A 26,262-nucleotide genomic window follows, 5' to 3' on the forward strand; every position below is an offset into this window, starting at 1 on the left:
AAATAGGAAAAGACTTAAACATCCCCTTGAATATCAAAATGGACATACATGACGAAGAATACAATTCTTAGAGATATTACTAATGTTTTTCGGGAACGGTGGAAAAACCCAATACAAGACAAAGGTAAAAGATATGGAAAGTTAATACAACATAATTTTCCTAATAGAAGATGGTTTTTAATCATATATTTCTCGAGTGCCGTATAACAAAGGTCGGACTTAACTTACCACTTTGTGTTGAAAATATGTTAAGCACCCCAAGTGCGGAGATGATACAAATGGTCATATGCTTTTTAGATTATAATAGGATAAAACTTTAAGTTATGAGTCGAGGTCGGACAGCCTTTCCCTAGTAACAATGTATGTATTTGACTCTGTTGTTTAGTCTCAGATCTGACGAGCCCGGTCGCATGGTCCATCCTAGGCCAGCAACGCCCGTCCCAAGATCCATAGTCCTGGAGTTTGTTTGCCCTTTTTGTTTTTAGATGTGACTGTCTTACCTGTTTGTGTTTTTTTTTTTTTTTTTTTTTTGAGCACTGAACCTGCCTACTAACTGACCCTATCTCTCCTTAGCAGCTTTAGATACCTCTTAAATAGAAACAGAAGTCTGAAAAGTAAACTTCCCCAGAAGAACATTCTCGATTATCTGGGGCAGTTCTAAATAGTGCTGGCAAATTGCCTAGCAGCAGCGCCAACTGAAGAAGATTCAAAATATTTTTTTTTGACGGATAGACAGCGTGGTGACGATAGCCAATAAATTCTGTCGATTAATAAAATATATTAAATTCAATAACAAAATATTAAAATAATATAGCTTATAACGGATTTGTCAACAATTTAAATAACATCAGAACTTCTATTTTAATGGAAAAGCGTGAGCAACCTAAGTTACAAGTTTGAACGGGAATGAACAGGGCAATAATTTATGGGTGGTTAACATGTAAGCGAAGCCAAATGAAGTGCATTAAACACGTTAAACTGACCGACAGTTCAACTTGAGCAGCCACTGACGACTGAGTGTTATCAGTCAGACGTGATAGTTCTAACATATACAACAAATTATTAATTAAAAAAATATACCGCGTAATATAATTTGTTCCGCCTCCTCCTCAAAATTTAGGTTCCCACACCTGAAACAATCCCGCATAGCGTGTATATAGTAATTTAATTTCGTCACAGTTTGCTTTTAAAACCTGTCAAGTTGACACTGTCCATGATGTTCATAAAATGTCGGCGACCGTCGATATACATCATCGCTTCGTGATAACTCAACGGTATCACCTCGTTTACTTTCTCCGGAGCTTGCAGGGTGAAATGAAAAGCGTTGGTGGTATCACTTTTTCCCGTTAGGGGGTTATATACCTCTGCTAGAACTAGTATTTGCATGTAGTTCTGGAACGTGTAAACCATCGTTGAATGCATCTGAATCAACGAATTCACCGCGATCGGTTTTTTAAAACTAATATCACTGATACTTTTTAATACTGGCCGGTATTTTGAGTATTTGTAGCCGAGCACCCAGCTGAGTTCGGTGGCGTGTCTCATTATAAACCCGCCAAATACGGTGTTGTGCAAATTTCTATCCTCAGGCTGAGAAAATATCATGTTGGACAATTTAGCGTCTCCCATCCAGACCCCATTCTCAGGAAGTTTCCTTTTTGCCATACTTAAGTTGTTTTGATCGACAGTTTTCATGTACAAATCGTGTATAAGTTTTTGTTCTTCCACATTTGGTATTACTTTAGATACATGAGTGGTGTCGATAAGCATCCTCCTTTTTTTTCTATCTTCTCCGCCCGCCAATATCGTTTTCTCTCTTTCACTGGCCGGTTTTAAGAGATTGACCACAGTGGCTTTGGTATTGGTCGGATCCCTGGCCGCAATAATAAATAGGGCTCTTGTAATACGATGCCACTTGTTGTCTTCAAACTGTTCTAACCAAACTACCACTTCCATAGTTGATCTACCTACCCAGCTCACGTGGCCTGATATCCTTATATCATCGTTGGGCTACAACAGAAGCTGTTACACTAATTGGATATTACCACAAATTTTTGGATACCCTTGGTTGAAATTCAGTAAAGTCAATTCTATCAACGAGCACAGTAACCAAGGTTTGGGGAAATAATTCGTTTTCTGGATGGTTTGGATTTAAAATGTGTTTGCGAGCTACTATAACTAAAAAAAAAACATACTGTTTAGCTAAGCATCTCAACTTTTAGTAAATGTACCTGCAAATATATCCATATCCTCTAACAATCTTCCTACTCTAACATGACCAAGAAAAGTTGTATATTTTTCCTGCAATGTTTCATCTGTGGACAAAGGTATTATTGTCGCGATAAAACTGTCACTCATAGACCTGTGAGGGAGTTCTTCCTGACTTTTAGGAAGAAATTTGGACAGATGTGCTCTGCTTGTACCCACAGGTTTATAAACCCGATTGACGCCCATTTCTAGGGCAAGTTTTATTTTCACTGAAATTTTATTTTAACAAGTAGATAATAGAGACCAACAATTTATAACTTACATTCACCTAAGGTGCCAACGACTCCTTCATATTTGTTAGGTGGTTTAGATTCAGTTGAATACCAACCCTGTGGTACATTGTTATGAATCAAATTCATATTGCAAGTACTGCTAATGATCCCTTTTAAGTATCTAAAAGGAAAGGCATTCACAAAGTAATTATGAAGATAGAGAGGTCAAAGGTTGCGAGGTTTTTAAGTACCTTCCGCATAAAAATCTGGTATTTTTATAAACAAAAATATTTTTGAAAGTATTTAAAGCCATTCTTATTAAAGTTTAGGATAAAAAACTATTTGTAAAACTATTCTTGAGTAACATCATTCGTGCTCCTTTGAACTTTCAAATTTGACAATTCCAAAAATAACTCATTAACGAGACAGGTAAGATCAAGGTGCAAGTTCAGGCCAGAAGGTGGAAAAAGTGACACCTTTTGCGGGTTCATTCGCATTTTCCGCACAATTAATTTAATAATAATAATCATTGTCCACAGCAACAAGAATGAGCAAATCGATACTCAAATTTTTAATGAAAAAAAAAACTTCATAGATAAAAATATGTTGGTTTTTAATCAATGAGAGGAATGAACTGCCAAACGTGATGGCATTGCCAACCATTCACTGGTTTTCATTCTTTACTATTTTGACCTTTGTTTATGGCATTTCAGTTGAACCATGCGAATTTAACCATTGTGTATTCTCTCGGAATTGATTAGTGATGTGGTAATTAAATAAAATAAGTAAATATTCAATTAACGGCACATTTTGTGCCCTTATCTGTTCATAATTATCGTTCCTTAAGATTAGTGAAATACTATGCGGGTATAATTTGCAATAAATTGTTAGGATTTCAAGTAAAATCCCTGCAAGTTTCACTTCGATTGTTTACATTGTCCAATGGATATAAAAGTACGAAGACGTCATAAATATTTATAGATCTAATGCGAGCTGAGTTATACAATTTTAAATTTGCGTTTTGTTTTAAACAAAATGCAATCCTGCGAATTAATTAGGTCGTAGGTTTTCATGGTAGCATAAGCAGGCATTGTGGACGAGAATAATGGTATCTGGGATTTATTGTTAAACTTAAAAGTCTTACATTATGAGTGAAGCCGATGAATCGGATTCGGAATTAGATCCCCGTATTCAAATTGAGTTAGAGAAATTAAACACCACCACCGATGAAATCAATAAATTGGAGATTGAGTATGATGTAAGTTGACAAAATTATTATTGGTTAAAATAGAACATAATTCCAATGTTAACTGTAATAGAAGTGATTGTTTTCTTCTTTTTGAATTTATGACTGTTATACTTGGTATAAAGCCTGTACTTTAAATCAGATTAAGGGGCACAAGTGGTTCGTTGATTGATTTATGTTTTTACAGGAGGCCAACACTACTTTTCGAATGCTTCTCAATGAGTCCACAAGAAGGTTAAAACTTCTTACTAAAAAATTTGGTAGCTGCATTGAGAAGGCAAGACCCTACTATGATTTGTTGGAAGTGGCCAAAAGGCAACAGAAGCAATGTCAGGAGGCAGCGGCTTTGTATCAAAAGGCAAATGGTATGCAGCCATGTTTTTATTTACCAAAACGATTTTTTTAAATACTTTCTTAAATTAGATACGTAATTAATAATATTCGATCTAGGTATCCATTCTGCCGCTAAAGAAACGGTCGCCTTGGCAGAACAACGTTTCTTGACCAATCAACATGAGTGGCAGTTCGATAATGCCTGGCAAGAAATGCTTAACCATGCCACCATGAAGGTAATGGGTGTAAATGTTAACAAACCCCCTCCGATAGCATATCAAAGTTATATTTAACTTTGGAAGCTTGTTATTTTATTTCATAAGAAGAAAGGTTAGTTGTTTTTTACATTAAAGCCAGAAATCACCAAAAATAAAATAGTCACAAAAGCTTTCCTTTAATTATGACAGTTGTGGCATATTTTCAATATTTATTATTGCTCAAAAATATATAAAATTGAGAAAAAAATCAAATTATCATTTTACATAAAATAATGTAAAAAATGCAAATAGGACCATAAAGAATATATGGACAATACAAATTTTTAAACACTAATTTATTGTTTAGGAATATTGCCCTAAATGTCGGAAATGACCTCCATTTTCCTGAATAGGTAGTTTATGCGCTCTTTTTAACTTGTCTAAGACTTTAATTATCCAGTCGGGCAGCGAATCATTATTGTTTATGCCGCCCACAATAAATTTTGTTCTTTAAATATCTCCACAAGTATCTGGAAGAGTTAGATCTAAGGTATTGACTGACAAAAATATTGTGCCCTATTGTCCAATCCAATCCATGTTGGATATGTAAACTAATTCATTGATTCTGATGTTTTCCAAAAGATTTTCTATATTTTGAATGTCATTTTGTATTACCGTATTATATATTTATTATAATTCTGTGTATAAGGGACTTTCTTTTTATGAAATTACAATAATACAGAGCTTCTAATAAAAAAAAATACTCCTTTGATGTACTGTTCTTTTTTGGCACACGCTGTTTATAAATAAGTATGTAATATTAAATCTCCACATTAAACCCTACAACTTTTGTGTTAAACTTTATAAATATTTTTTTTATACACAGGCGAACGTAAATTGTAGGTTATGGAAGCGGAAACGCAAAAGGCCGAACGGGGTCGTGAACATCAGATTAAAGCCTCCGTATACAAAGAGACAGAGGAAAACCTGAAGCAGCTTGAGGACAAGTTGCAGAGGTTCATTACTAAGTCTCGTCCTTATTTTGATGAAAAAGCTCTCTGTCAGGAACAATTGAATACTCAAAAACAGCGAATCGAAAGCTTGAAGAAAGAGATTATAAAAACCAAGAACTTTTACTCACAAACTTTGAAGAATCTTGAACAAATATCGAATGAAATTCATATGAAAAGGAAAGGTAAGGTAGTGAGTAGTACCGTGAGTTTCAGTGCGACGTGTATCTGTTGCAGATAAGTATCGCGAGGCGGACCTATTAAAACGTCCAAGAGAACCTGGGGTGGGGGCTGAGTTAAATGTACCCTATACCGAAACACCCAACAGCAGTCCTTCTAAAACACCGAAGCATATGTGCTCGTTACCCGATATAACAGCAGAGCTGGACAAGTGTGAAATCTGTAGTGTAGCAACCACGAGTTCTGCAGTAAGTGAAAAGGACGAGTCTGAGGATGTTTATGTTGATTTAGAGGAGGTATGTTTTCCGAAAACAAGGCGGTAAGGAGGTTGGCTGATTTAAATATGGCCGCAGGTCAAAGCAATACTGAAGGATATGAACATTAGACCAGAGATGGCAGAAGGGAAAAATGAGGACGTCTACATCTCGGAATTGCATATCGGTAACCTGAGCGAAAGTACAAAGCACGATTTCAATGAAAGGGAAACGGCGGTCCCCCGTCAAGAAAAATAATTGCCTTGGTAAAGTTGAAAATATTTTACGTTTCCCCAGTTAATGGCATCTTTATAAATTGGTTCAAAAATATCAGAGGTTTCCTATACCTTCTTGGTTTTAGGGATTGTATTAAAAAAAGTGTATGGCTATTTATTATTATGTTGTCCTTTCGTTGTAAATTTTATTTTTGTATATTTTGTATGATGGTTGTAATATTCATTTTGCGGAAGATAAAATTACGAGATACCAGTTTACAAGCTCTTATTTATTAGAAGTAATTCTGGTCAAAAAATATGGTCGAATTTTTGACAAAATAGATGCTATACGAATAAAATAATATAAAATTCATCGTTTAGCCATTTACTTTTACATAAAATAATCTTTTTACGGTAAACGACTTATAGGTGGCAAATATTGCCTGTACATAGGTTGACTCTAAAATACCCTGCAACCACTTACTATTTGTTGTGAGTTGCACCTCGCCGATTATATACAACATATTAATACTTTTTATAATTTTACAGATTGAAAAAGATTTTTACGTTTTATTTATTTCATTGTTCTGTTTTCTTTAATTTTTTTTAAGCACTTTTTTGTCGGCATTGAGATTTATCAGTTCATTAAAATATTTTACTGCATAAAACACATAGCTTCATAGCGTTCATTTGATACACTATTGATACACTATAGAATTCGCTACAATCGCTTGTTTGATACTCAGTGGTCTATCTGCATCTTGTTCCTTTACTCCAATAATTTGAAGAATATGCTTCTGAAGCCTATCCAGCAGGTCAAGTGAATTTTTTTTTGTTTAACTATTCAATTTCAATTTAATTCAATTTACCAACATGAAATTTTCAACGGGTCGCTCTTTAAAGATGGATGCTTTTAATGGAGAAGTATGTGACTAATATATTGCGTCATCGGTCAGAAATCTTTTGTTAAAGCTGTCAATTAATAGTGACAATTTACAATGCTGTATCAAAATTTCTGTCCCTACTTCTTTAGCGGTTAAGGTTTTTGACGTAGGTGGAGCGCGAGTCGCTTTTAATGCTAATATCCTTTATTTCGAACAAAATCATATTAAACAAGGAAACTTCAAAAAGGCATAACTTGGCCTAACATAACTAAACATTTACAAGATTACAAATGATTAAAATAAATAAACTAATAAAATTGCACAATAAAATAGCTAATTTTAAATAATAAAAAGACGAGACAATGGAAAATATGCGTACCCATTTTTGACGTTTAAGGTTTGACGAACCTGCCAAATTTCGTTAAACGTCGGTATATTTATGAATGTGAAACTCGCAATCTCATCGATTGATTACAAACGTCATAGCAACTATTTTGTCCAGTTACGTGGATCTGAATATGGTTGACATTTTGAATCTCGTAAAAGCAACATATATCAATAAAGAAAATTTCATCTTCTGTAAATATTTTATATAAAAAGCCATCTGGATATTTTCCTTGGACGCTGTAGTGTTATTTTTTTAGTTTCCGTTGATTATTCTTAGGTGTCTATTTCTCGAAATAGTAAAATTTGTTATATATCAAAAATAAAACCAGTAACAAAGAAGATATAATTTTATTATAAATAAATAGTTGGAACATGTTTAAACGACAAAGAAAAAAATATATATAGGAAAAAAAAGAGGAAAAGTCGAAAACCGTACAGTCAAGTTAAATACAATTGGAGTACAAGATTTAACGATATAATTTTTTCTTAAATTTTACACGCGCGCGCGCGCGCAACGTAATAAGTGAAAAGATGAGAAACACAAACATCTAATATTACAAAATATATTATATTCGAACGTGTATCGTTTAAATCGGCAACAGATCGTAGTATAAAATTTGAACACATAATTGGCAGAATACTGACCCGGTAAAGGTCCTTTTACTAGTCGGTAGTAAATAGCGTCGCACCTTCAAAATATTGACTAGGCACCCGCGATCCCGCTCTCTAGCTCCCAACGAAACTCGACCTCAAAAACACCTCCCGATGATGGAGTGGTGCGACGTTATATATAAAAAAAAAGAAATCCTTCAAAGCCAAGTGTAAATTCTCACCTTTCACTTTGCGATTAGTACATACAAAACGAAAAAAAAAAAAAAAACAACGCGTTAAACTAAAGGAACATCAATTGGTGTTCTTCCTGGTCCTTATGGGGAATTTATTCTCCGCGGAAATAAGCTTCAACGAATCGAGGGTCTTAAACTCGGTAGGGCTCGTAATATTTATCGTGCTTCGTCTGCCGATCTCATTCGATTTCGACGACACGCCGAGCAGTTTCCTGGGCGCGTCGTACAGTCTGTCGTACGCGGTATCGAAGAACAGTTCGTGGACTATTCTGCGCGTGAGCAGCGTGTAGGAGTTCTCCGAAAACATCGTGCATACCTCCGAATAAACGCAAACGTCCTTGAACGCTCTCGGCTCCTTCTGTTTCAATCGGAGCAGCTGGGTTTTGAACTGTTTGCTCATCACGGGATTCGCCAACCGTTCGCAAATAGTCAGGATATCGATTTTGGCTTGGTCTAGAAACAAAAAATCCACGTCCACGCGATTCCACGTTTATAGCGCCACGTACCTCCTTGAAAATAGGAAACATCCGGACTCAGTACGAAATGGCTGCAACCCAAACAGTTGTCTTTCGAGTGCGACCACTTGCCGACTAGACTTTTGGCGTCTTGGTCCGATACCAGTTTTTGGGTGCTCCCCTCCAGGTCCGAACGCGATTCCCTACTCGCGTCCTCCGGGAAAATGGCTTCCAGTAGACGCGGAAGACATATGCCCATGTAAATTTTGTCCTTGTGTTTGGACGTGCCCGTCGGTTCCACCTTTTGGGTGGCGAAAATAGAATACGGCGCCGACGATTGGTTCTGCCAGTAGATGCTGTCTACCGTCAGAGATCTTCTACTCCTACATTTCGACAAGGAATCAAGAAATGGAAAGGGGGGTTGTCATGAGCAAGCTTATCTGTTTGTCGACCTATACTGAAGAGGAGGTGTGGTTTAAAGCTTTGGTTCACTCCTACTTAGCATTAGGTCTGTGTGCATAGAGTGCAGAAGTAGGTAATTAAACTGATTTATAGCAAAAATTTCACAAAAAGCTGTTTACAGATTTCAGATTTTTAAGTATACAGTGATTATTCTGCAGAAAGGACAGCTTTTAGGAAAACAAACAACAAAAACATTTAACCATCTCCCACATAACATAATTAAGTATTAAACTAAAAATAATGTATATTTACATAATTTTCTTATAAGTTATATATAAATTGCTCGCGTTTCGTTTGTTTTTATACATTCAAAAACATATTGTTTGCTTTTTCTTAACATTAATTAATTCTATTTTAGTTCTATTTTTTAGATCTACTTTTTAGTTAGCTTTAAGTAAGACATTTCGTCGCCAATGTTGGATTTTTAGGCGCTGGTAGAAAACGTCATCCTTGGTCGGTACGCTGGTGGTTTTATTTTATTTTTTTAAAACTGTTCCCCTTATGTATGAATGTAAGGCAGCGAAATTTTTTCAATTTTTGGCGAATAATTTTGAGAAAAGAGTTGCTAGGTCAATACTTCTTTGCCATTTTTTTTAAATTTCGTTGGAATTTTAAAATTAGATCTAAAAAATAACAGATTCTTTCTAAACTGTATCAAGGAATAATTTGCAAAGAAAATGGCGGAAACCACCGGCATGCAAAAGAAAGTTTATAAAATGGGGTGGTTATTCACACAAGAAGAGCCTTACTAATGAAGTGAGATTATTTAAGTGAAAAACATAACATTTCGAAAAAATGAAAGAAACTATTCTTTTTTAATGTAAATGAATGTAAAAATGAAACTGAAACATATAGTTAGAACTCATCTTAATTCTGAACAAAACTTTTTGCTGGCACTGACCATTTTCTTTTCAAGTATCTGGTAAAGATGTCCGGACGTATTGACCTAGTGATTCACTCAACATCATAAAGAACAGGATTTTCCAAATTCTTCTCTAAAAAATGGAAATTTTTCGCAACCTTACATTCACTGCCTGTATAACAAGAAAGAAATTAATAACGAAAATCCGACCCCACTGACGTCAAGGATGACGCTTCCACATCAATAAAAAAAATGTTTAGTTATAGCTAGTCAAAATTGGGCAATGTATACATACGTCTGCGGTGGAGGTCTAAACAGATACTCGTCCTTCTCCGTTCTGCGGAAGTTCAACGAGTCCCTCCGCCTGATAATTCGTATCGTTTGATAGCCCAGCATGTTTTGTATACTCAACTCGTTGGAAGTACTGCCCGTTAAGGATGACGACGACGCGTCCGAACCGGCACCTCGAAACAAAAACAAATCCTCGTTTACGCGCCTAACCCTCAAAACTCACTCACTATTGGACGAAACCCGATGGGAACGCCTCTTGACGTTTGGTGGCAGCTTCAGCGTACTCAGACTTGTCGAACTAGGAATAGGACTCAGCGTTTGCAAATAGTTGACCCCCGCCAATTGTCTATTTTGCAGGGAATCGCAGGAACTAACACCAGAAGTAGTCGATTCAGTCATGGAACTATTCCGTTGCCTTATGATGACGTACGGGCCATACTTCATGTCCTCGAACCCGTTGCTCGTGTCGAAAGTTTTCGATTCGGAGAGTGACCGTTTGTGGACGATCTCGGGCGGCGTTCTGTTTGCGGGTAGCGTCCACTGCTTCACCTTGCGGATATCTAGCGACGCGTTTCGTTGCGTTATACGTTAGAAATTTTTGATTTGGTATAAGTTAGGGCGGTTGCGTTTTCGTCCAAATGGTATTCAATATAAAAAACCCTGATCGAATTATTTCTATATTGTCAATTAAAAAGAAAAAATTGTAGACTGATTAAATATTTTCTTTAAGTGTATTAAAATATTATCTACATTAAGACTTTCATATCTACAATTAGCTGCTATGAGAAAACCGATTCTTAGAATCTATATAACCTATCTAATGTATTACGTTTCCAAGATTTGCCGATTTTTACAAAATCAAAGATTATTGTTCTCGCGTATGTTTTGTCTAACACCGTCAAATGTTAAATTGTTTACAATAAACAGGTAATGGTCAAAGTCGTTTGAACTAATTTCGATGTAAAATTATTTGATAAGGTAAGGAACAATTTTGTGGTGCTTTAAAGTTTCTGGTCTTTTAATTTCTTTTCTGTTTGTATTCTTTATTTAAAAAATTGAACTGAACTATATTGCCTATTAGAGATGCCTAGGCCGATAATACAGGGATTTATATTAAAAATTTTTTGAAAAGATCCATTCAACTTGCATATGCGCGAGATTTAAGAATCTCGCTGTTCACCAATAACCTTGCAGCATTGAACAACCAACATGGCAGTTGAAAGATCGTCAAAAAGTTTGAATGCGGCATTTTTACGGCAGTATTTTCTCAAAATATGCCTAGATTTCTTTAAATATTCTGGAAAAACGAATTTAGTGCCTGGAAATTGCTGTTTAGAAAGAAAATGGCTCAAAGTGCAGGTTAGTTTAGTTAGTAGAGCCAAACGTGGAAAATCATAACCTTGTCTACGAAAACATCATTGCCACCGGCGGGCATCAATTTTTATCCAAAAATCTAAGCAACTGAATTTTTAGATTCACTCTCATGTCTAGTTTTCTGTAAGTTTCTATCACCACTACCTTGCACATTATACAAAGATAATGACGACGTTTTTCTAAAAATATTGTTTGTTCTGTAAGCTAACTAATATTTTCCGCATAACAGTCTTTTTGCCCCAATTACTGTTTCGCAAAGAAAGAAGTACTGTAAAACCTGAAATTTTTGTTAAGAGTTGAAAAATAGTTGTAAGAAGTGGTTCCATAATTTTTTCCTATTTAATTATGTTCCAAAAGACAATCTTCCATATCACTTTGGTGGATAAAAATTTAGTAAAACAACTTCATTAATTTGTCCGATTTGTGACGCATGTACTTCAGAGGAAAACGCATTTATTTAAAAGGGCGATAGGTCTTACCGGGCGATACCGTCGGCGATGTCAGAAACTCGATCTTGTCCTCGCCGTCGCTGGTGATGTCATCGTCGTCGGGGTGCTCGTAATCACCAATAAACGGATTCTCCGAAAAATCCGGCTCTTCCGACATCGTCGTAGTGAAGTGATTCAAATAAATTGTGTCTTGCAATTCTTCTTGGATGACGGGCCAATAGTCGTGCCTAATCGTACGCAAACACATACCAGCGTTCGGTAATTTAAAAAAAAAATAAATAAGAACTAAAAGTTCAGATTTTCACGAAATTATATATTTTGACATGACAACACCGTGTCTTTATAAAATCAATCATCATTTGATAAAGACACGGTGTTGTCGAAACAATTGTGAAAATCTGAACTTTCAGTTCTTATTTATTTTTATAAATAGATTTTCATCAAGTAAAAGCCACCTCAGTTTAATTTTTTTTTGTTATCAGTTCGTGAAAAGGAAAATATTGACCTTGTAAGGTGCCAAAAACAAATTTTTCGCCAAGCAATTTTGGACACCGACTGGACTTTTTTTTAAATGGGGTAATGCGAAAGTCTTTTAAAAAATCACTCTTCCCAATTAACGGTTGGTCCTACATTAACCTAATAAGATTGTTTTAATGTACACAATTTTAAAATTAAACATAATTTTTCGTTAATCTATAATTATTCAATTTAATCATTAAAACCGTAACAGTGGAGTGAAAGCTTAATTTATCAAATATCTTCTGTTGTTTTATTATGACTGGGTTCACCAACTGTCACTGAATAATTTCACAGTTGGTCAACTTTACATTGAGAAATATCAATATCAAGCAACCCCTTCTGGCGTAATGCGCAAAATCGCATTGCCATCTTCACAAAAAAGTTATACCGACAGCCATTTCTATTTAGAAATATCTCACAAGTGACATCAAATCAAAACCCCTCAAACAACTAACCAAAACTAACCAAAGCAATTTTCACTCTCACTTAACTTATGCTATACTCTCCTGGGGTCATTCTAAAAATATGTTATCCTACACTAATCGCTGTTAAATTTTAAACTGTGATGTATTTTAATTAAAATTAAAATTAATAGTTAATGAAGTAACAGAAGTATTATTTTTTCTCATTACTTAGCGCATACTCACTCAGTCTTGAACTAAAGTATTTTTAGCTGCGGTAATGCCACAAAAATTAATAACGGACCAATTGTGCGAAAGAAAATTGATAGAACTATTTTTTTGTCCGCACTTTTTCAAGCTTAGTATCCTGACAGTTATGATAACCTATTTAGCAAAAACTTGTGTTTTTGTTAAGAAAAACAGTAAGGGATCATGACTATCGCTTGAAGCTTCAGTCAAAGATATATTTCATAATTACACCTGCCATTCCTTTAGATAATTTTTGATTGTGATTTACACTAATATTACTTAAGTTTGCTTGCATGTACCCGTATTGTTTTTTATTTTTCTTCCATAAGACTTAATCACTTGTAATGATCCAAATGTTCACTCAATAATAACTAAATAACTAACTTTAAGAAATCGCCTTACCTGTCGTGCCTCGTCGCCAGCCAACCGTTCAGGCACAACTCGTCCGCCCCCAGCGATGTAGTAGCGACCAATCCGAGAGCGTAGAATGCCGTGCTGCGAATCGAGTAAACTGGCGAATTTGTAGCCAAATCGATCATTTTTTCGACGACGCTGAAGGAACTGAGATAATTGAGACCTCTGTTGGAAGTACTCATGTGGCCGACCGTCCAAAGAGCCGACTTCAACTTTAGAATTTCCTCGTCTTTATCGCACCTGCCCTGTTTTATTTGCTGGAACGATAGATAAAAAAAAATCAAACTAAGTTTCGGCACAAGTGGAAAAGTAATTCAAATATACCTCTATTACAAAGCCTATAGAACCGGTGGATATCAGCAGCTGGAAACCTTCTGCGTGGTGGTTCAGCTGGCCGTACAAATGCGGCGGCAAAAACATATCCTTTCTGCAATAAACCAAACGTTGAATCGCATGAACGCGTCGCGAAAGTACTTCAAATTACCTGCTGGAACTTTTCACCGCGGGCACCCTCTTATCGTACTTGCCGTCTTGGTTTCTTTGATGTAGGGTCAGAGCGTCTGAAATGTCTCCTTCCACCAATTTAACGTACCTATAGCCAAAATAACTATCCCACGATTTGATTTCATCGATTGCTTTCGCTTTGCCGAGTTTTTTCAAGCCTTTTTCGGTCGACAGCAGTCTGGTTTTCAATAGCGTGCCTTTTTCTCCTAATTTCGAAAGATTCGGATTAATGTCCATTAGAACGTCGAGGCATTCGGGCAATTCGCACGCTTCGTGAAGGGTCGACAGAGCTGACAGTAGGACCGTCCTAAAAAAAATCAATAAACAATGCGTTTGCTAGCAAGGGACGAAGTTTAAACCTCGACTGGTCTTCCAACTGTTTGACGAGTAGTTTGACGGCCCAGCTGGCGAAATTCGGGCACCCGGCACGTAAAAGCACCAAAAAGAACTGCGTAGCGTACACACGGGAACTTTCGACACCGCAGGTGAGCACTTCCTCCAGTAGATTTCGACATGGTCCCGGGTTAATGTAGTCCAGCGACGAAATTATTAGTTTTACGTAACAATCGTGGTTGGTAGTTGTCGCTAGTTCTTTGAGGCTGAAAAATGTTAAAAAGTTTCAATTATACTTAACTCCATCCCCAAAAGATCTTGAATTGAAAAACCACTCCCACTCGTTTTTTGTTCTATTGGTTTGTAAGGCAAAATAAAAAAAATTATTTAATTATTGAATACTTTACAAACAAATGTAATTATCTAAACCCTACATAGCAAAATTTATAACACACTCCCCACTAGTTTTGGATACAGTGATATGGTTCTAAGAAAAAATTTGTTTGTAGTGACAGCTACATGTATTCCCTTAAACTGCTCTTGTCCGTGCTCTGCGTCAAATTGGGATACATTGCCCAGATCATAATAGTATATTATGCAACAAGTTTGGTAAACGGCATTTGAGCCTCGAGTTATGTTTTGGCACGAGTGGAGTGAGTGCTTAATAAACGACTTAAAAAGTTTATCAAACATGTTGCTTACTATCCTGTTTTTGGGAGTGAAAAAACATCCTTATCCTAGCCAAACTGGTAATCAATATGCTTTGCTACAATGAGTGTGTTTCGTAATTAAATAAAATCGTTGATCATTTAGTCTCTTTTCCACTTTTCATTTTCACCAAATTCAGTAAACACCTTTTAGGCATGAAGGATCCATTTTTGGTGTTAAATATGTATCTAAAATTTATTCCCAGTTCCTTCCAAAATAAAAATTATTTTCGTAATTCCAATTCAATTCAGAGAAAATTTTATATCTTTTTTTATCTAAAATTAGGTTTAGACTACTTTTTATTATTAAAATAGGGTGAATTACTGAAAAAAAACCTTCCGACAATTTAAACTGACAACCAAAAATAATTAGTTACAATTATTAAAAAAATGTTATCTCTCTTTTGGGTCTTTCCTGTTCTTAGAATTTCAAACACTGATCTCTTCCACAGGAATACAAATACAAGATAAAAGATTTATATAGGATTCTTGATAGTGACCACAAGTTCTTTATTTGTTTTGTTATATATTACGCTTTTATAACTATTCATTGTAGGTTTTTGTACTGTAAAATAGTCAAATAAAGAATATGTCTATCTGTATACATCTGTATATAAAATATTAATTTTTGAAAAATATATATAACACTTACATGGCAAACATCTCTATATTGTTCAGCATAAACAGTCCCGCTTCGCTCCTCGCAAACTGGCCGATGAACAAAAAATAACTTTGACATTGAGTGTTGACCATGTGCTGCGGACTGAATAGGCAATCGTGAACGCTCCGACTGGTCCCGATCGCTTTGATGTTGACCAGGATGTCATTGAACAGATCCAACGCCATAGCCTGATATTCCGGATCTTTCAAACCGACCAGATAATTAACTAGTTCTATTCCGCTCATCGTGATATCTAAGTTAGCTGCCGGTGTTGTACCGAGATCCATGTGAGAGTATTTGTTTTGCGAAGGTTTGAAAAACTCGAGGAGGCGTTTAATGAAAGTACGATGCGATGAATCGGTTAGATCTATCTTCTTGTTGTGTTCGCCCTGCGGCCATGGAAACAAGTTTTATAAATGAACCACTGTAACAGTCTATATTCCCCCCCCCCTGCTAATTTTTCATTAAAAAAAGCAAATAAAAATAGACCCGCGCAATCTGTTGAGGTAATAAGATAGTAAATAAATATGAGACGTCAAATGTCAACCTTTATAAAGCATTTTACCTTCAATATTATTTTAATCAGGCCCCAGTTCCAAGTGAGGGCGTCGTTACTCGAGAGTACTCCAGTTTCTTTCATAACATCATCGCCATCTCTTAACACCGCCTGTCAAATTTTTTAAATAATTAAAAATTAATTTCTGATTGCAGAAACTTCGTTTCACCAACCTTAACTTGGCTAATCTTCGATCTGAATCTCCTGTGACGGCTGCCCTGCTCCTGCCTCTGTTTAACCTTCTTACTGTAATTGTTCCTTATAATGTAGTCCAAGTGGAGACTGTAAGATGCGGGTCTCTTCTTCATAAGTCTGAAAAATAGGTATATGTGCCAACAATTCGAAATGAATGAATGCCGATAACCCACTTATGCAGCTGCTGCAAGGCGGTGAAAGCTGCCATAGCTTGGGGTTTACTTTTCGTGGCGTACTGCAGCAGGGCCGGCAAGGAGGGTGACAGATTGCAACAGCCCGGCGGCAACAGAAACTGCGTAAGCCTCAATAATTCACCTGGAAAGTACCCAAATTCCAACATAGCAAAACATATATGTGCTGTTCTTAATGGTGTGTCAGTATGGGCGCGACTAATTTTTGAGCTAACTTTAAGAAAAAACTTCCTATAACTTCTGCGTCTTAATTAATATTAACAATAGTTAAAAATGGCCACCTTCGCTTAATGCAAATTGGCACATGTTCAAGCAATTTCATCAAAGTGTCCTGCTAGACGAAAATGGGCCTATCGGATGATTACTAATAATTCCTCCCTTCCTGACATTAAACACAAATTCCACTTTTGAACACTGTAATATTCTGAAGGTACCACTGACAAAAGTTTGCATGATGTGGAAAATGATTGGAACTAAAAATTTGTTTATAAATTATGGATATAACAAAAAATATATCAGATCCGCCAATTAATTTTATGAATAACATTTACATTTCAAACTGTCTTCCAGCCCAAGTGTTATTATTCAAACTTGTCGTAATAAACGATAATTATTATTATTATATCTTTCTTGATAAATTCAATAACTAAAATTAGTAATTTATTCCTGACTAACAAAAGATGATTAGTGAGCATAGCAAAATGCAGTCCTTTTAATTTAATTATGCAGAGATAATATTGCAAAAATTTTCTTCTTCGTACATAAGAAATAGAAATCGCGGACGAATACCACTAGTAGAAATGAAAAAATGTTGTGCATCTGAAAAAGTCTCTTCATGCCACGAATTTTACGAGAATATCTAGAACCATTTCTTGGATAATCTAATAGAAACTTTTCTTAAAATTTTACCACCCTATAACTGAAAAGTTAAAACGTTCAGGGCACACATTTATAACATTTTTTTAACGAGCTTAAGATTTAATCAATTTTTAATCTTAAAATTGAACATACACATGCATGACGCAAGCGTGGTTGATTTTAATTCGTTCAATTGAAAAAATTTCGTGACGTCATAAAACGGTAAATAAACATCAAACAGGTGAATAAATTATTTTTTGGCAAAGTATATTGTTGTTTACAGGGAATTAATGAGAGAAATCAATGAAAGAAAATGATTATGATTACTGGGGGTACACGATATTTCCTACAGAGATAATTAGTTCCGCTTACCTAAAAGAACTGTCGCCCTGACGCTGATAAATGTGTCCCCAGTAGTTATAACCTCGGTCAACGCGCCCAGCAGCCCGTTCTCCAGGAAACAGTACAGAAGTAGCGCCAAATGCATGTCGGTGGTGCAGGGAGTGGTTCTCGCCAGATGCGGCAACACCGCCCGCGCCTCGGCGCTCACGAATCCCTCCTTGAGACGCCACGAGGACTGGGGCTCGCACGGATCGACTGCGCTGACCGCCACGCAAATTTCGTCGGTCCATTCGGGCTGCGGGAGACCCAGGAGATCGTACAGGAGGTCCAATACCGCTTTCTGAAAGCGAACGGAGCACTCAGATCGATAGACGATGGCAAATGACGGTTAACTTACCCGAACCTCCAACTGATTGAGATACAGTACATCGACGATCGCTTTAAAGCCGCCTTGATCTTTGGGACTGCAAAAGTGCAGGATGCCCGGCCAACTGCGCAGAATCGTGAGCAGAGCGAGTCGGCTGCAGTTTAACCTCAGTTCACGTTCGTCTCTACAAAACCGTGGGTGGGGGGTCGTTAGTTCGAAAATGGGTTTTCGTTTTCATAAAATACTGACTTGGTTTTATCTTTCCATCCGTGTTTGTAATCGAAGTCGCAGAACGGAGCGGCGACGCCGTGCAAATCGATACCTGCTCGGTGCCTCGTCTGAGGTTTGTCCAATAGTAGCAAGAGGACGCCGCAAAGAGATTCGGCGATTTTTGGAGTTTGGCACTCTATAAGGTTCCTGGTTATCGCGGCAACTGAACATGATGCAATGAATAGATCCGAATTTAATATTCCTAGAACAGCAATAAACGAAACAGTAGTCAGTGAAATCAAAGTTTATTTTTGATTTCATGAAACCATATTTGAATATTCAGACTTGAGGATTTCGCATAACTGTGAAACTCCTTTCTAATTTAATTGTGTTAAATGGATTTTCTTCAAGTAAACTTGTGTAAAATCACATTGTTTGTAACGTGGAACTGACCAAATTACAAAATTTTTAATTTTTATTATTCCAAATTTAAAAAATTATACATTACACCTTTGGTCCTATATGTTGTTTCCTAATGTGAGACAGTAATAAAATGTCAATTTGAAATTACAAGGGACATTAAACAAGATGGACAATTTTAACATTGTATCCTAAAATTCGAACAAATTGCAATTATAGTTTCCCATAAATTCCGTATTTTGAGTATTTGAGATGAATAGATAATGGATATATTAATTATTCTAAGTAAGAATAATATGAATATTAATAAATTATTATAAACGTTATTTTTAAAAAATACTATTTTCAATACTATCCATCTAACAAGCAGTCTTCAAAAATATCAGCATTCATGTATTCATGATAGTTTCCAGTCCCCACAAATCCATTTTTGCTATGTAAATTACACTTTTAGCTTTTTAAAAAATTAAAGACCTCCCGCTTTTTAATTTTTTATCCTGCTATGTGTTACCAGCGGTACATCCATCATTTACCCAAGTTTTAGCCAGATAATGGATATTAGTGTTTTTCTTTCAAAACCGTCCAACTACTATCAAAAATCGTCGCCGCCAGCAAATAACTTCGTCTTTGTTTATTAAAGGTGATTTTCCTTTTTAAGTTTTCTCTAAACGAAAATGCACTTCTTTCAAAGTTTTACACAATTTCATTCATGTTCTTCATTTCAGACATGTCGTCTACAGTAGGCACCTATTGTTTTTAGTAAAACAACAACAATTAATTGAATTTTTGTAAGTTAATCTTATGCAATTAATGTGTGTTGGGTTTTTTCCTCAATATATAAATTTTTGTTTACTTCATCTAAATTGGGCAATAAATAAATAAACAGTAATGGGGGCAATGACCGCCATTATTTGATAAACTATGCACACATCATCAGATTCAATTACTATAACATTTTTTCTTGTAGGTAAGAAACAGAATCCATTTAAAGACACCACAAAATGTCAATTGTTATTTTCTTCTCTTTGTGTATTTCCTTAATTGTAGCTTAAAGTGGGCATTAGCCAAAAAAAATTGAACATAAAAGGCAAACCATAAAAATATTTGCATTGGTCCCTTTGTTATAATGCACAAAATAAACTTATTAAGTGCCTTGCACAGACATCCCAATAACTATAAAATTGCGAGGTCATAGACGCTATTCATTTTAATGGCAATTTTATTTCAGTTTAAAAATAACACTGTTTACAACCTATCCTTTAGGTAGTAGCATGTAAATATTTGTGAATGCATATTATATGTTTAAAATACGTAGCAAATTTGAGCATCAGCCAATTATTAATTTCAGAAATGTTCAAAACCTCTTACCTATCTCTGACAAAGTGGCCAGGCAAACTCTGAGCATCCTATCTTTGCCTTCTGTACCCTCATTGGCCAATGCTACCAAACTCCTCACCATTGAAATATGAAAATGGGAAGGGGATAAAATCAAAATCTCTCTCATAAGCTTCACTGCCTCAATTCGTTCTACATCATTGGCCAATATTACATCAAATGATCTAATAAAAAAAATAAGAAGCACTGATATCTAATTTCCATTTGAAATACACTATTACCTTGATATGAAATAAGGTATTAACAATTTATTTAGAGAAATAACATCACTTTCACTTTTAATAGCATGTCTAATGCTTCTCAAGCCAGCCGATCGCACTAATGTAGATTCACAAGTTAAAGACACACGCAAGCTGAAAAATATTAATTAGGACAACACTGTCAGTGAAACAATACTCCTACCATGTCAAGATGTCATTTCTGCTAAAATTTAATAGTTCAAACTTGTCCTCATAATGCACTAAAAGCTTAACCAGGGTATTCAACTGGTTCACGAGTACCCCTTCTTCAGCATCACACTCACAAAGTTTGGAGAGCAAATTTTTAAAACATTCATGTGGATCTAAAAATTATATATATATAAACACACAGAATGCCACATATTTTTAGTATCAAACATCAGATCTGATCAAAACAACATGCAATCGGCGGTCTGAGTCATTCTTACCTTGTTTCAAGCATGATGTAAATAGATCTTCCTCCTTGTTCCACTTCCCTAAAACAGAGATTTTGTAACCTGTGGTCTTGCATTTTTCGCAACACAATACTTGGCCTGAATCTTAAACGTCGACTTTGCGGCCCCAGCATCGTCGACTTCAACATCCAACTGGACATTGCCATTGCAAAATCTTTTTTTATAATACGCCGCAGTTTGGTTGCACAGCACGCTCACCTATCCTCGGCATCTTCGCATTTTTCAAAGATTACCGATCGCGCCTAAATTGCTTCTTACGTTCGTCAGCGCTGGCTGCGAAACTCTTGCCCATTTTTAAAGGGATATCTTAAATACGTCTTTCAATATAAAACTAATATATGGCGGTTCAATATCTAAACATAAAATAGGTTAAGATACCTGTCACGCTAAGTCACGCCTATACATTAGGCAACCCTTATTTGTTAATATTAGAAGCAAACAATTTATATGTTTTTTAAAAACCATGAGTCCAATACTTACTAGCGAGTTTAATAACGAAAATTTAAAAACTCAAATTTAACGCGCTGCGCTTGATTTGTTTATTTACGTCTCACTTTCAAAAAAATGTAACGAGCGACATCTGTCAACCGCGAATTGAAATTACGGAATGTCTCGGTTCTTCAAACCATAGCAGTGCCACAAAATTTTAGCAATTGTGTGGAAATCAGAAATTTATGAAGTTGATTTTGCATTTCTATTTTAATATATTATATTTAGTTAATATTTTTTGTCTTGTTATCATTAATCAATCCTAACCCAGTATGGTTCTCTGCATAACGACAGAACGATGATAGGTTTTGGTCTGTGAATGTTTTCTAATTTGACATTTTGACATATCCAAGGTCATTTGTATTTACGTAAATGTGAATTGGAAATTTTCCCAAAATTTCGTATATAAAAAATCAAAATATTTGATTTAACAAGGATATTATATACTCTGATTTAGGAGACTTTAATTTACGGAATAGGTACCTTTATTTTCAAATAAAACAGTAAAAATTGGGTTCTATTTTGGGTTAAATTTCACGTGAGTATTATTTCACACACTGTTTATTTTGGTGTATTGAACCGTTCGTTTTAAATTACTACGGTTAACTAGCTCACGATTTCTAATTGTGGTAAAAATATCTTTGAAGTGCGTTAAAGAACAAGAGGTTAAATGCTGACCTATCGGGATATATTTGTAATTAGAACATATGTAAGTTTGTTGACAAATCGTATTTCGCGGATAATGCTCAATTTTAAAAAATAAAGTTTTTCTAGATATATAGTAGTATTTTTACGAATTTATGCCCATTAGTAATAAAACTATTAATGTCAATTTAGTGTCAGCGTTATAAATAAATTGGTATTTTATTAGTTATCTTAGTGTCACTTTTTTGTTTAGTGTTTTACGCTTATTTGCAATTGTAGATAATGTTGACTTATATCCAATCGAATTTAGTCTTTTAACAAAATGCTTGAGGGATTGATCACATGGATACTAAATAATTATTTGGGAAAATATGTTCAGTTAAATACTGATCAGCTTAGTATAGCTTTACTATCAGGTAAGTGGTGTAAATGATTATGTAGGTATCCTTAAACATATAAAAAAATATTGTAATTTAAAATAACTTTGCAACTGTACAATTTTAGGTAAAGTTGAACTTGAAAATGTTCCTCTTAGATCTGACGCTCTAAAGCACTTGGGTCTGCCTATTCAAGTAAAGAGTGGCTTTATAGGCAAAGTGCAGTTACAAATACCAGTCAGACAAATTAGATCTGCTCCTTGGGTTATAGCCTTTGAACAGTTATATGTTGTTGTCAGTCCATTGCCTGTAGATGAGGTGAGGAGATCTCAATGGTACTTTAAATATTTTAAGGCTACTTTTTAAGTGGGATCATGAAACTGAGTTGTCCGCCAAAAATGATTTGAAAGTCAGCTCTCTAGATAATCTAGAGGCAAAATGGAGGTTAGAAAAAGATTTACAAGGTTCAAACTCTGCGTATTATGCAAGCAGCTACTCTTCGTGGTACAGTTATGGGGCAGGATTCGTTTCAGAGATAATAGAAAACCTCCAGTTGAGAATACAGGATGTGCATATACGTTATGAGGACTCTTTAAGCATCCTTGGAAAAAATGTTGCGTGTGGTGTCACTATCAGGTCATTATCGGCACACAGTTGCGATTCCAATTGGGTGCCAGGTTTTGTACAGTACGGGGAAGCTGACCACTCCTATAAGCTGATAGAACTGCACGACTTTGCTATTTACTGGGTGAATTTGAACTTTGATGAGCGCTTTTCTACTCTAAACGTCGCGCAACTGGCTGTAAGTTTTTTTTTTACTGGAGTACTTGCCACTGGTAATTGCTTTTATTATTTAAAGGAAAATATGTGCCCGAAAAAAACCAATAAAACCATTAAGCACTATTTATTACCTTGCGTTACTGCGCAGGCGCATCTCAAGCGTAATCGCAGTACCAATCCTCTAAGATCAAACTCCACCCCAAGGATTATATGTGACTTGTCTTTAGAGGAAGTACCGTTGACTTTAATAGATGTATGTGATATTGTGAGAACTGTCAACATTTAAATAAAAATAACTTTTTTAGTGGCAATACAATCAAGTAATATCATGCATCAAGGGATTGGATAAAATAGGCCGACTTCGCGAGTACAAGTGGTTCAAACCTTTCACTTCTGTCAAAGAAGATCCCCGAGCCTGGTGGCTGTACGCTATCAGTTGCTTGTATCCTGGCGGTCAGCCTGCGATTTGCAGACCGAAACCAACTTGGGAATCTTGTTTACAAAGGGCGCGGCAAAATGTCAAGTACCTTCAGGTCTATAGAAAACTTCTTATTACTCCCTCTGCCGCTCTAACAGCGGAGGAAAAGAAGCTGAAGCACGAAGTTGAGTGGGATAGGGATTATGAAGATTTGAAAGTTTTGAGGGAGGTAAGCAATCGCTTGTGGGAGAGTCGAGTTATGACATAATTTTTGTAACGATATTGTGAGCCCAATATTTTTGGTTTTTGAAAACTTTTATGTTGATTTTGGGACCTGTGAAATTTTTAAGTAACAGGTCGCGTCTTATATTTCCTTCCTAGACATTTTTCGTAGGTATTTTTTGCAGCAACCTCTTTTTATTTGAAACTTTTTTTCGTAAAATCTGTCAATAACCATTTTAGGAGGATGTCAATAATTAAATAAATCATCGAATCATAAAGTTCCGTAATTAAACGAACCTGCTGAACCTTGGCAAATATTTAGGGAATTTTCCTTATTATATTTTCAGCTCGCTATGAGTACTATAACACTCCCAGCTCAAAATCATAACAGCTCTTCTAAAGGGCGAAGCATGTTGGAGAGTTGGTTCCCGCAGTGGGTAGGGTGGTATTCGTCTTCGTCGAGCGACGTTGCAGTGACGGCTTCCCCCGAAGCGAAACAGCTGGAGGGGGAAATCCTTCAGGTGCTCGCTGACACTGTCGAAAATAACACGGTACTCAAAAGGGATGTCGTTTTCGGTCAGTTTAATTTCTGCCTGAAAAGCGGTACCCTAACTTTGTGTGCCGTCGACGTAGAAGAAAAAGAGTGGTGAATTTTTGCGATGCCCTTTTTCCTACGCAGACGGAAAGCAATGTTTTCGTTACAGTTGTCCAATGTTGGAGCTTGAGTTTAAAAATTTATCGCTCAACATTTTAAGTAAGCCTCGCACCGCGTCCCATCTCATCGAATTATCACTCGGCGCCATTTTCCTAAGAGACAAAATAACCTGTGATACGATGTTTCCGATTCTCGTTGGTCCGCCTGGGCAAGATCGGATGGCCGCAGCTCGCACGAGAATCGGTGTAGGTCCTAGTTCTAGGATCGCGAGCGGTAGTTCAGGTAAACTGGAAGAAAGCATGGACCAATTATTCTATTTGGTGTACGAGAAGAAAACGCCCAATTCAGGCTGTGATTATAGGTTAGTTGCTGTGATTTTACGTATCACTGCGTTTGATTTATTTTATTTGGTTTATAACGAGGATATGCCTCATTCAGGCTTATGTTGTAAGGCGAACTTAGAACAATATTTCAAACTTTTATACAGTAAACAGTATTTATCCGAATACAGAACACAAACAATTTAAAACAATTACTTACATACGAGAACCTAGTGAAAAAATTTCAAAACATTTGTGAAAATGTGGTTTCAAAATAGCTTTCAGAACTAACAACACAATAGGAAAATATTTAAAAAACAATAAAACGAAATGTCCAAAATCCTAAAAAAACAGGTATCTTCAGGTTAAAATGCAGATCTTGTCCTAAAATTTATATTGGACAAACAGGTAGATCCTTCAAGAAACGCATTAACGAACATAAAAGAGCGTTTAAAAACAATAGTCTAGATTCTAATTATGCTACACACTTAAACACAGAAAAACACATTTTTGACGACGATTTTGATATTTTACATATAGCCACAAAAAGTAGAAAATTAAATTTATTGGAAGCCATGGAGATTAACAAAATGAGACATTGGAATGTATTGCCTAACGATCAATTAGATTTAAATACCTCTCCTTTATTGAACATAAATTTTCACAACAACATTAACTCAGGTTTTATGGCCATTTTTCGGTATATATAGTAGCAGGAAGTTTCTAAATATTACATTTGATAAAGACAACAATTGTCATGTGAAAATATATAATTTCGTGAAAATCTGAACTTTTAGTTCTTATTTATTTTGCTAATGAGAACAATTGAACTATATTCTTTATATTGTGCCAAGAATGTGAAATAAAAAATGTAAATTGTAAGAGATGCTGTACTTAAAACGGTAGAATGTAAAAATCAAATAATGTGTCATTTAAGCTATGGTGAGCGGTGCGACCCTTTATGTAGAAGTTTGTTTTTTTTTTAAGGCTAAGTGTAAAGTCAAAATGTCTAGACGTAGTTTATCAACCGAATGCGGTCAGATGGTTGACCGATTTCGTATGTTTACCTCACCAACGGGACGTAGCCCAGTCGAGGATCGAAGAGATGAAATTGAAAACGAAAATGGAGTTGATCAAGAATTGGGAGCACTTGTTGCAAGGGAGAGTCGTAAGGGGGCGTTATGTAGACCAATATGCGAAGATGATGTGACTCTGGATTCGTAGGTTACGCACAACACTTGGGACATCGATCTCAATATTTCGGCGCCACAGATAATATTTGTCGCGGACTTTACCGATCAGAATTCCGCAATGGCGGTAATAGATTTCGGTAGGCTGCAATTGAGGAATAATACCAACAGCGTCGAGCCTCCCGCTAAGCCAGAATTCATTACTAAGGAAAGCGAAGACGACGGT

The 26,262-nt window shown here is 35.9% G+C and overlaps 4 protein-coding genes across 9 annotated transcripts in view; 2 read left to right on the forward strand and 2 right to left on the reverse strand.

Moving 5' to 3' along the window:
- Positions 1-150: 150 nt before the first annotated feature.
- LOC132702917 (acyl-coenzyme A thioesterase 9, mitochondrial-like) lies at positions 151-3,060 on the reverse strand. Of its 2 annotated transcripts, XM_060671777.1 has the most exons (6): positions 2,732-3,060; positions 2,531-2,661; positions 2,232-2,477; positions 2,063-2,178; positions 1,194-2,010; positions 151-1,130 (listed from the first exon to the last, which is right to left on the reverse strand). In XM_060671777.1, the coding sequence occupies exons 1-6, from the start codon at positions 2,791-2,793 to the stop codon at positions 1,117-1,119; spliced, it is 1,386 nt and encodes a 461-aa protein (XP_060527760.1). In that variant the 5' UTR covers positions 2,794-3,060; the 3' UTR covers positions 151-1,116. The 2 variants fall into 2 exon arrangements, with proteins under 2 accessions (XP_060527760.1, XP_060527758.1); XM_060671775.1 differs by having other exon boundaries at positions 153-2,010.
- Positions 3,061-3,230: 170 nt separating this feature from the next.
- Positions 3,231-7,532, forward strand: LOC132702918 (SH3 domain-binding protein 5 homolog). 3 transcript variants are annotated; one of them, XM_060671780.1, is made up of 7 exons: positions 3,231-3,248; positions 3,539-3,738; positions 3,914-4,091; positions 4,177-4,295; positions 5,160-5,451; positions 5,504-5,742; positions 5,800-7,532. In XM_060671780.1, the coding sequence occupies exons 2-7, from the start codon at positions 3,628-3,630 to the stop codon at positions 5,956-5,958; spliced, it is 1,098 nt and encodes a 365-aa protein (XP_060527763.1). In that variant the 5' UTR covers positions 3,231-3,248; positions 3,539-3,627; the 3' UTR covers positions 5,959-7,532. The 3 variants fall into 3 exon arrangements, with proteins under 3 accessions (XP_060527763.1, XP_060527761.1, XP_060527762.1); XM_060671778.1 differs by having other exon boundaries at positions 3,238-3,434; XM_060671779.1 differs by lacking the exon at positions 3,231-3,248 and adding an exon at positions 3,249-3,265.
- On the reverse strand, positions 7,520-21,528 carry LOC132702916 (rapamycin-insensitive companion of mTOR). The gene is made up of 22 exons (XM_060671774.1): positions 21,421-21,528; positions 21,014-21,246; positions 20,914-20,961; positions 20,649-20,808; positions 20,468-20,599; positions 20,220-20,410; positions 18,471-18,693; positions 18,252-18,405; positions 17,885-18,194; positions 16,637-16,778; positions 16,442-16,580; positions 16,278-16,379; positions 15,704-16,101; positions 14,371-14,610; positions 13,992-14,318; positions 13,832-13,934; positions 13,496-13,764; positions 11,955-12,151; positions 10,329-10,661; positions 10,106-10,274; positions 8,538-8,869; positions 7,520-8,484 (listed from the first exon to the last, which is right to left on the reverse strand). The coding sequence occupies exons 2-22, from the start codon at positions 21,084-21,086 to the stop codon at positions 8,090-8,092; spliced, it is 4,437 nt and encodes a 1,478-aa protein (XP_060527757.1). The 5' UTR covers positions 21,087-21,246; positions 21,421-21,528; the 3' UTR covers positions 7,520-8,089.
- A 260-nt stretch (positions 21,529-21,788) lies between these two features.
- LOC132703815 (intermembrane lipid transfer protein Vps13D) overlaps positions 21,789-26,262 on the forward strand; it is a 37,703-nt gene continuing 33,229 nt past the window's right edge. For 2 of the 3 annotated variants that reach the window (XM_060673304.1, XM_060673306.1), the window contains exons 1-10: positions 21,789-21,967; positions 22,354-22,490; positions 22,579-22,769; positions 22,819-23,253; positions 23,311-23,484; positions 23,537-23,878; positions 24,219-24,517; positions 24,576-24,887; positions 25,834-26,014; positions 26,071-26,260. In XM_060673304.1, coding sequence (XP_060529287.1) covers positions 22,397-22,490; positions 22,579-22,769; positions 22,819-23,253; positions 23,311-23,484; positions 23,537-23,878; positions 24,219-24,517; positions 24,576-24,887; positions 25,834-26,014; positions 26,071-26,260 — 2,218 coding nt within the window. In that variant the 5' untranslated portion in view covers positions 21,789-21,967; positions 22,354-22,396. Of the gene's footprint in view, positions 21,968-22,044; positions 22,139-22,353; positions 22,491-22,578; positions 22,770-22,818; positions 23,254-23,310; positions 23,485-23,536; positions 23,879-24,218; positions 24,518-24,575; positions 24,888-25,833; positions 26,015-26,070; positions 26,261-26,262 lie in introns of those variants that run through there. The other variant, XM_060673305.1, reaches the window with a different exon arrangement.

The sequence above is a fragment of the Cylas formicarius genome, unplaced genomic scaffold, assembly GCF_029955315.1.
Source record: "Cylas formicarius isolate icCylForm1 unplaced genomic scaffold, icCylForm1.1 PGA_scaffold_6__28_contigs__length_40554024, whole genome shotgun sequence".
In the NCBI taxonomy this organism is placed as follows: domain Eukaryota; kingdom Metazoa; phylum Arthropoda; class Insecta; order Coleoptera; family Brentidae; genus Cylas; species Cylas formicarius.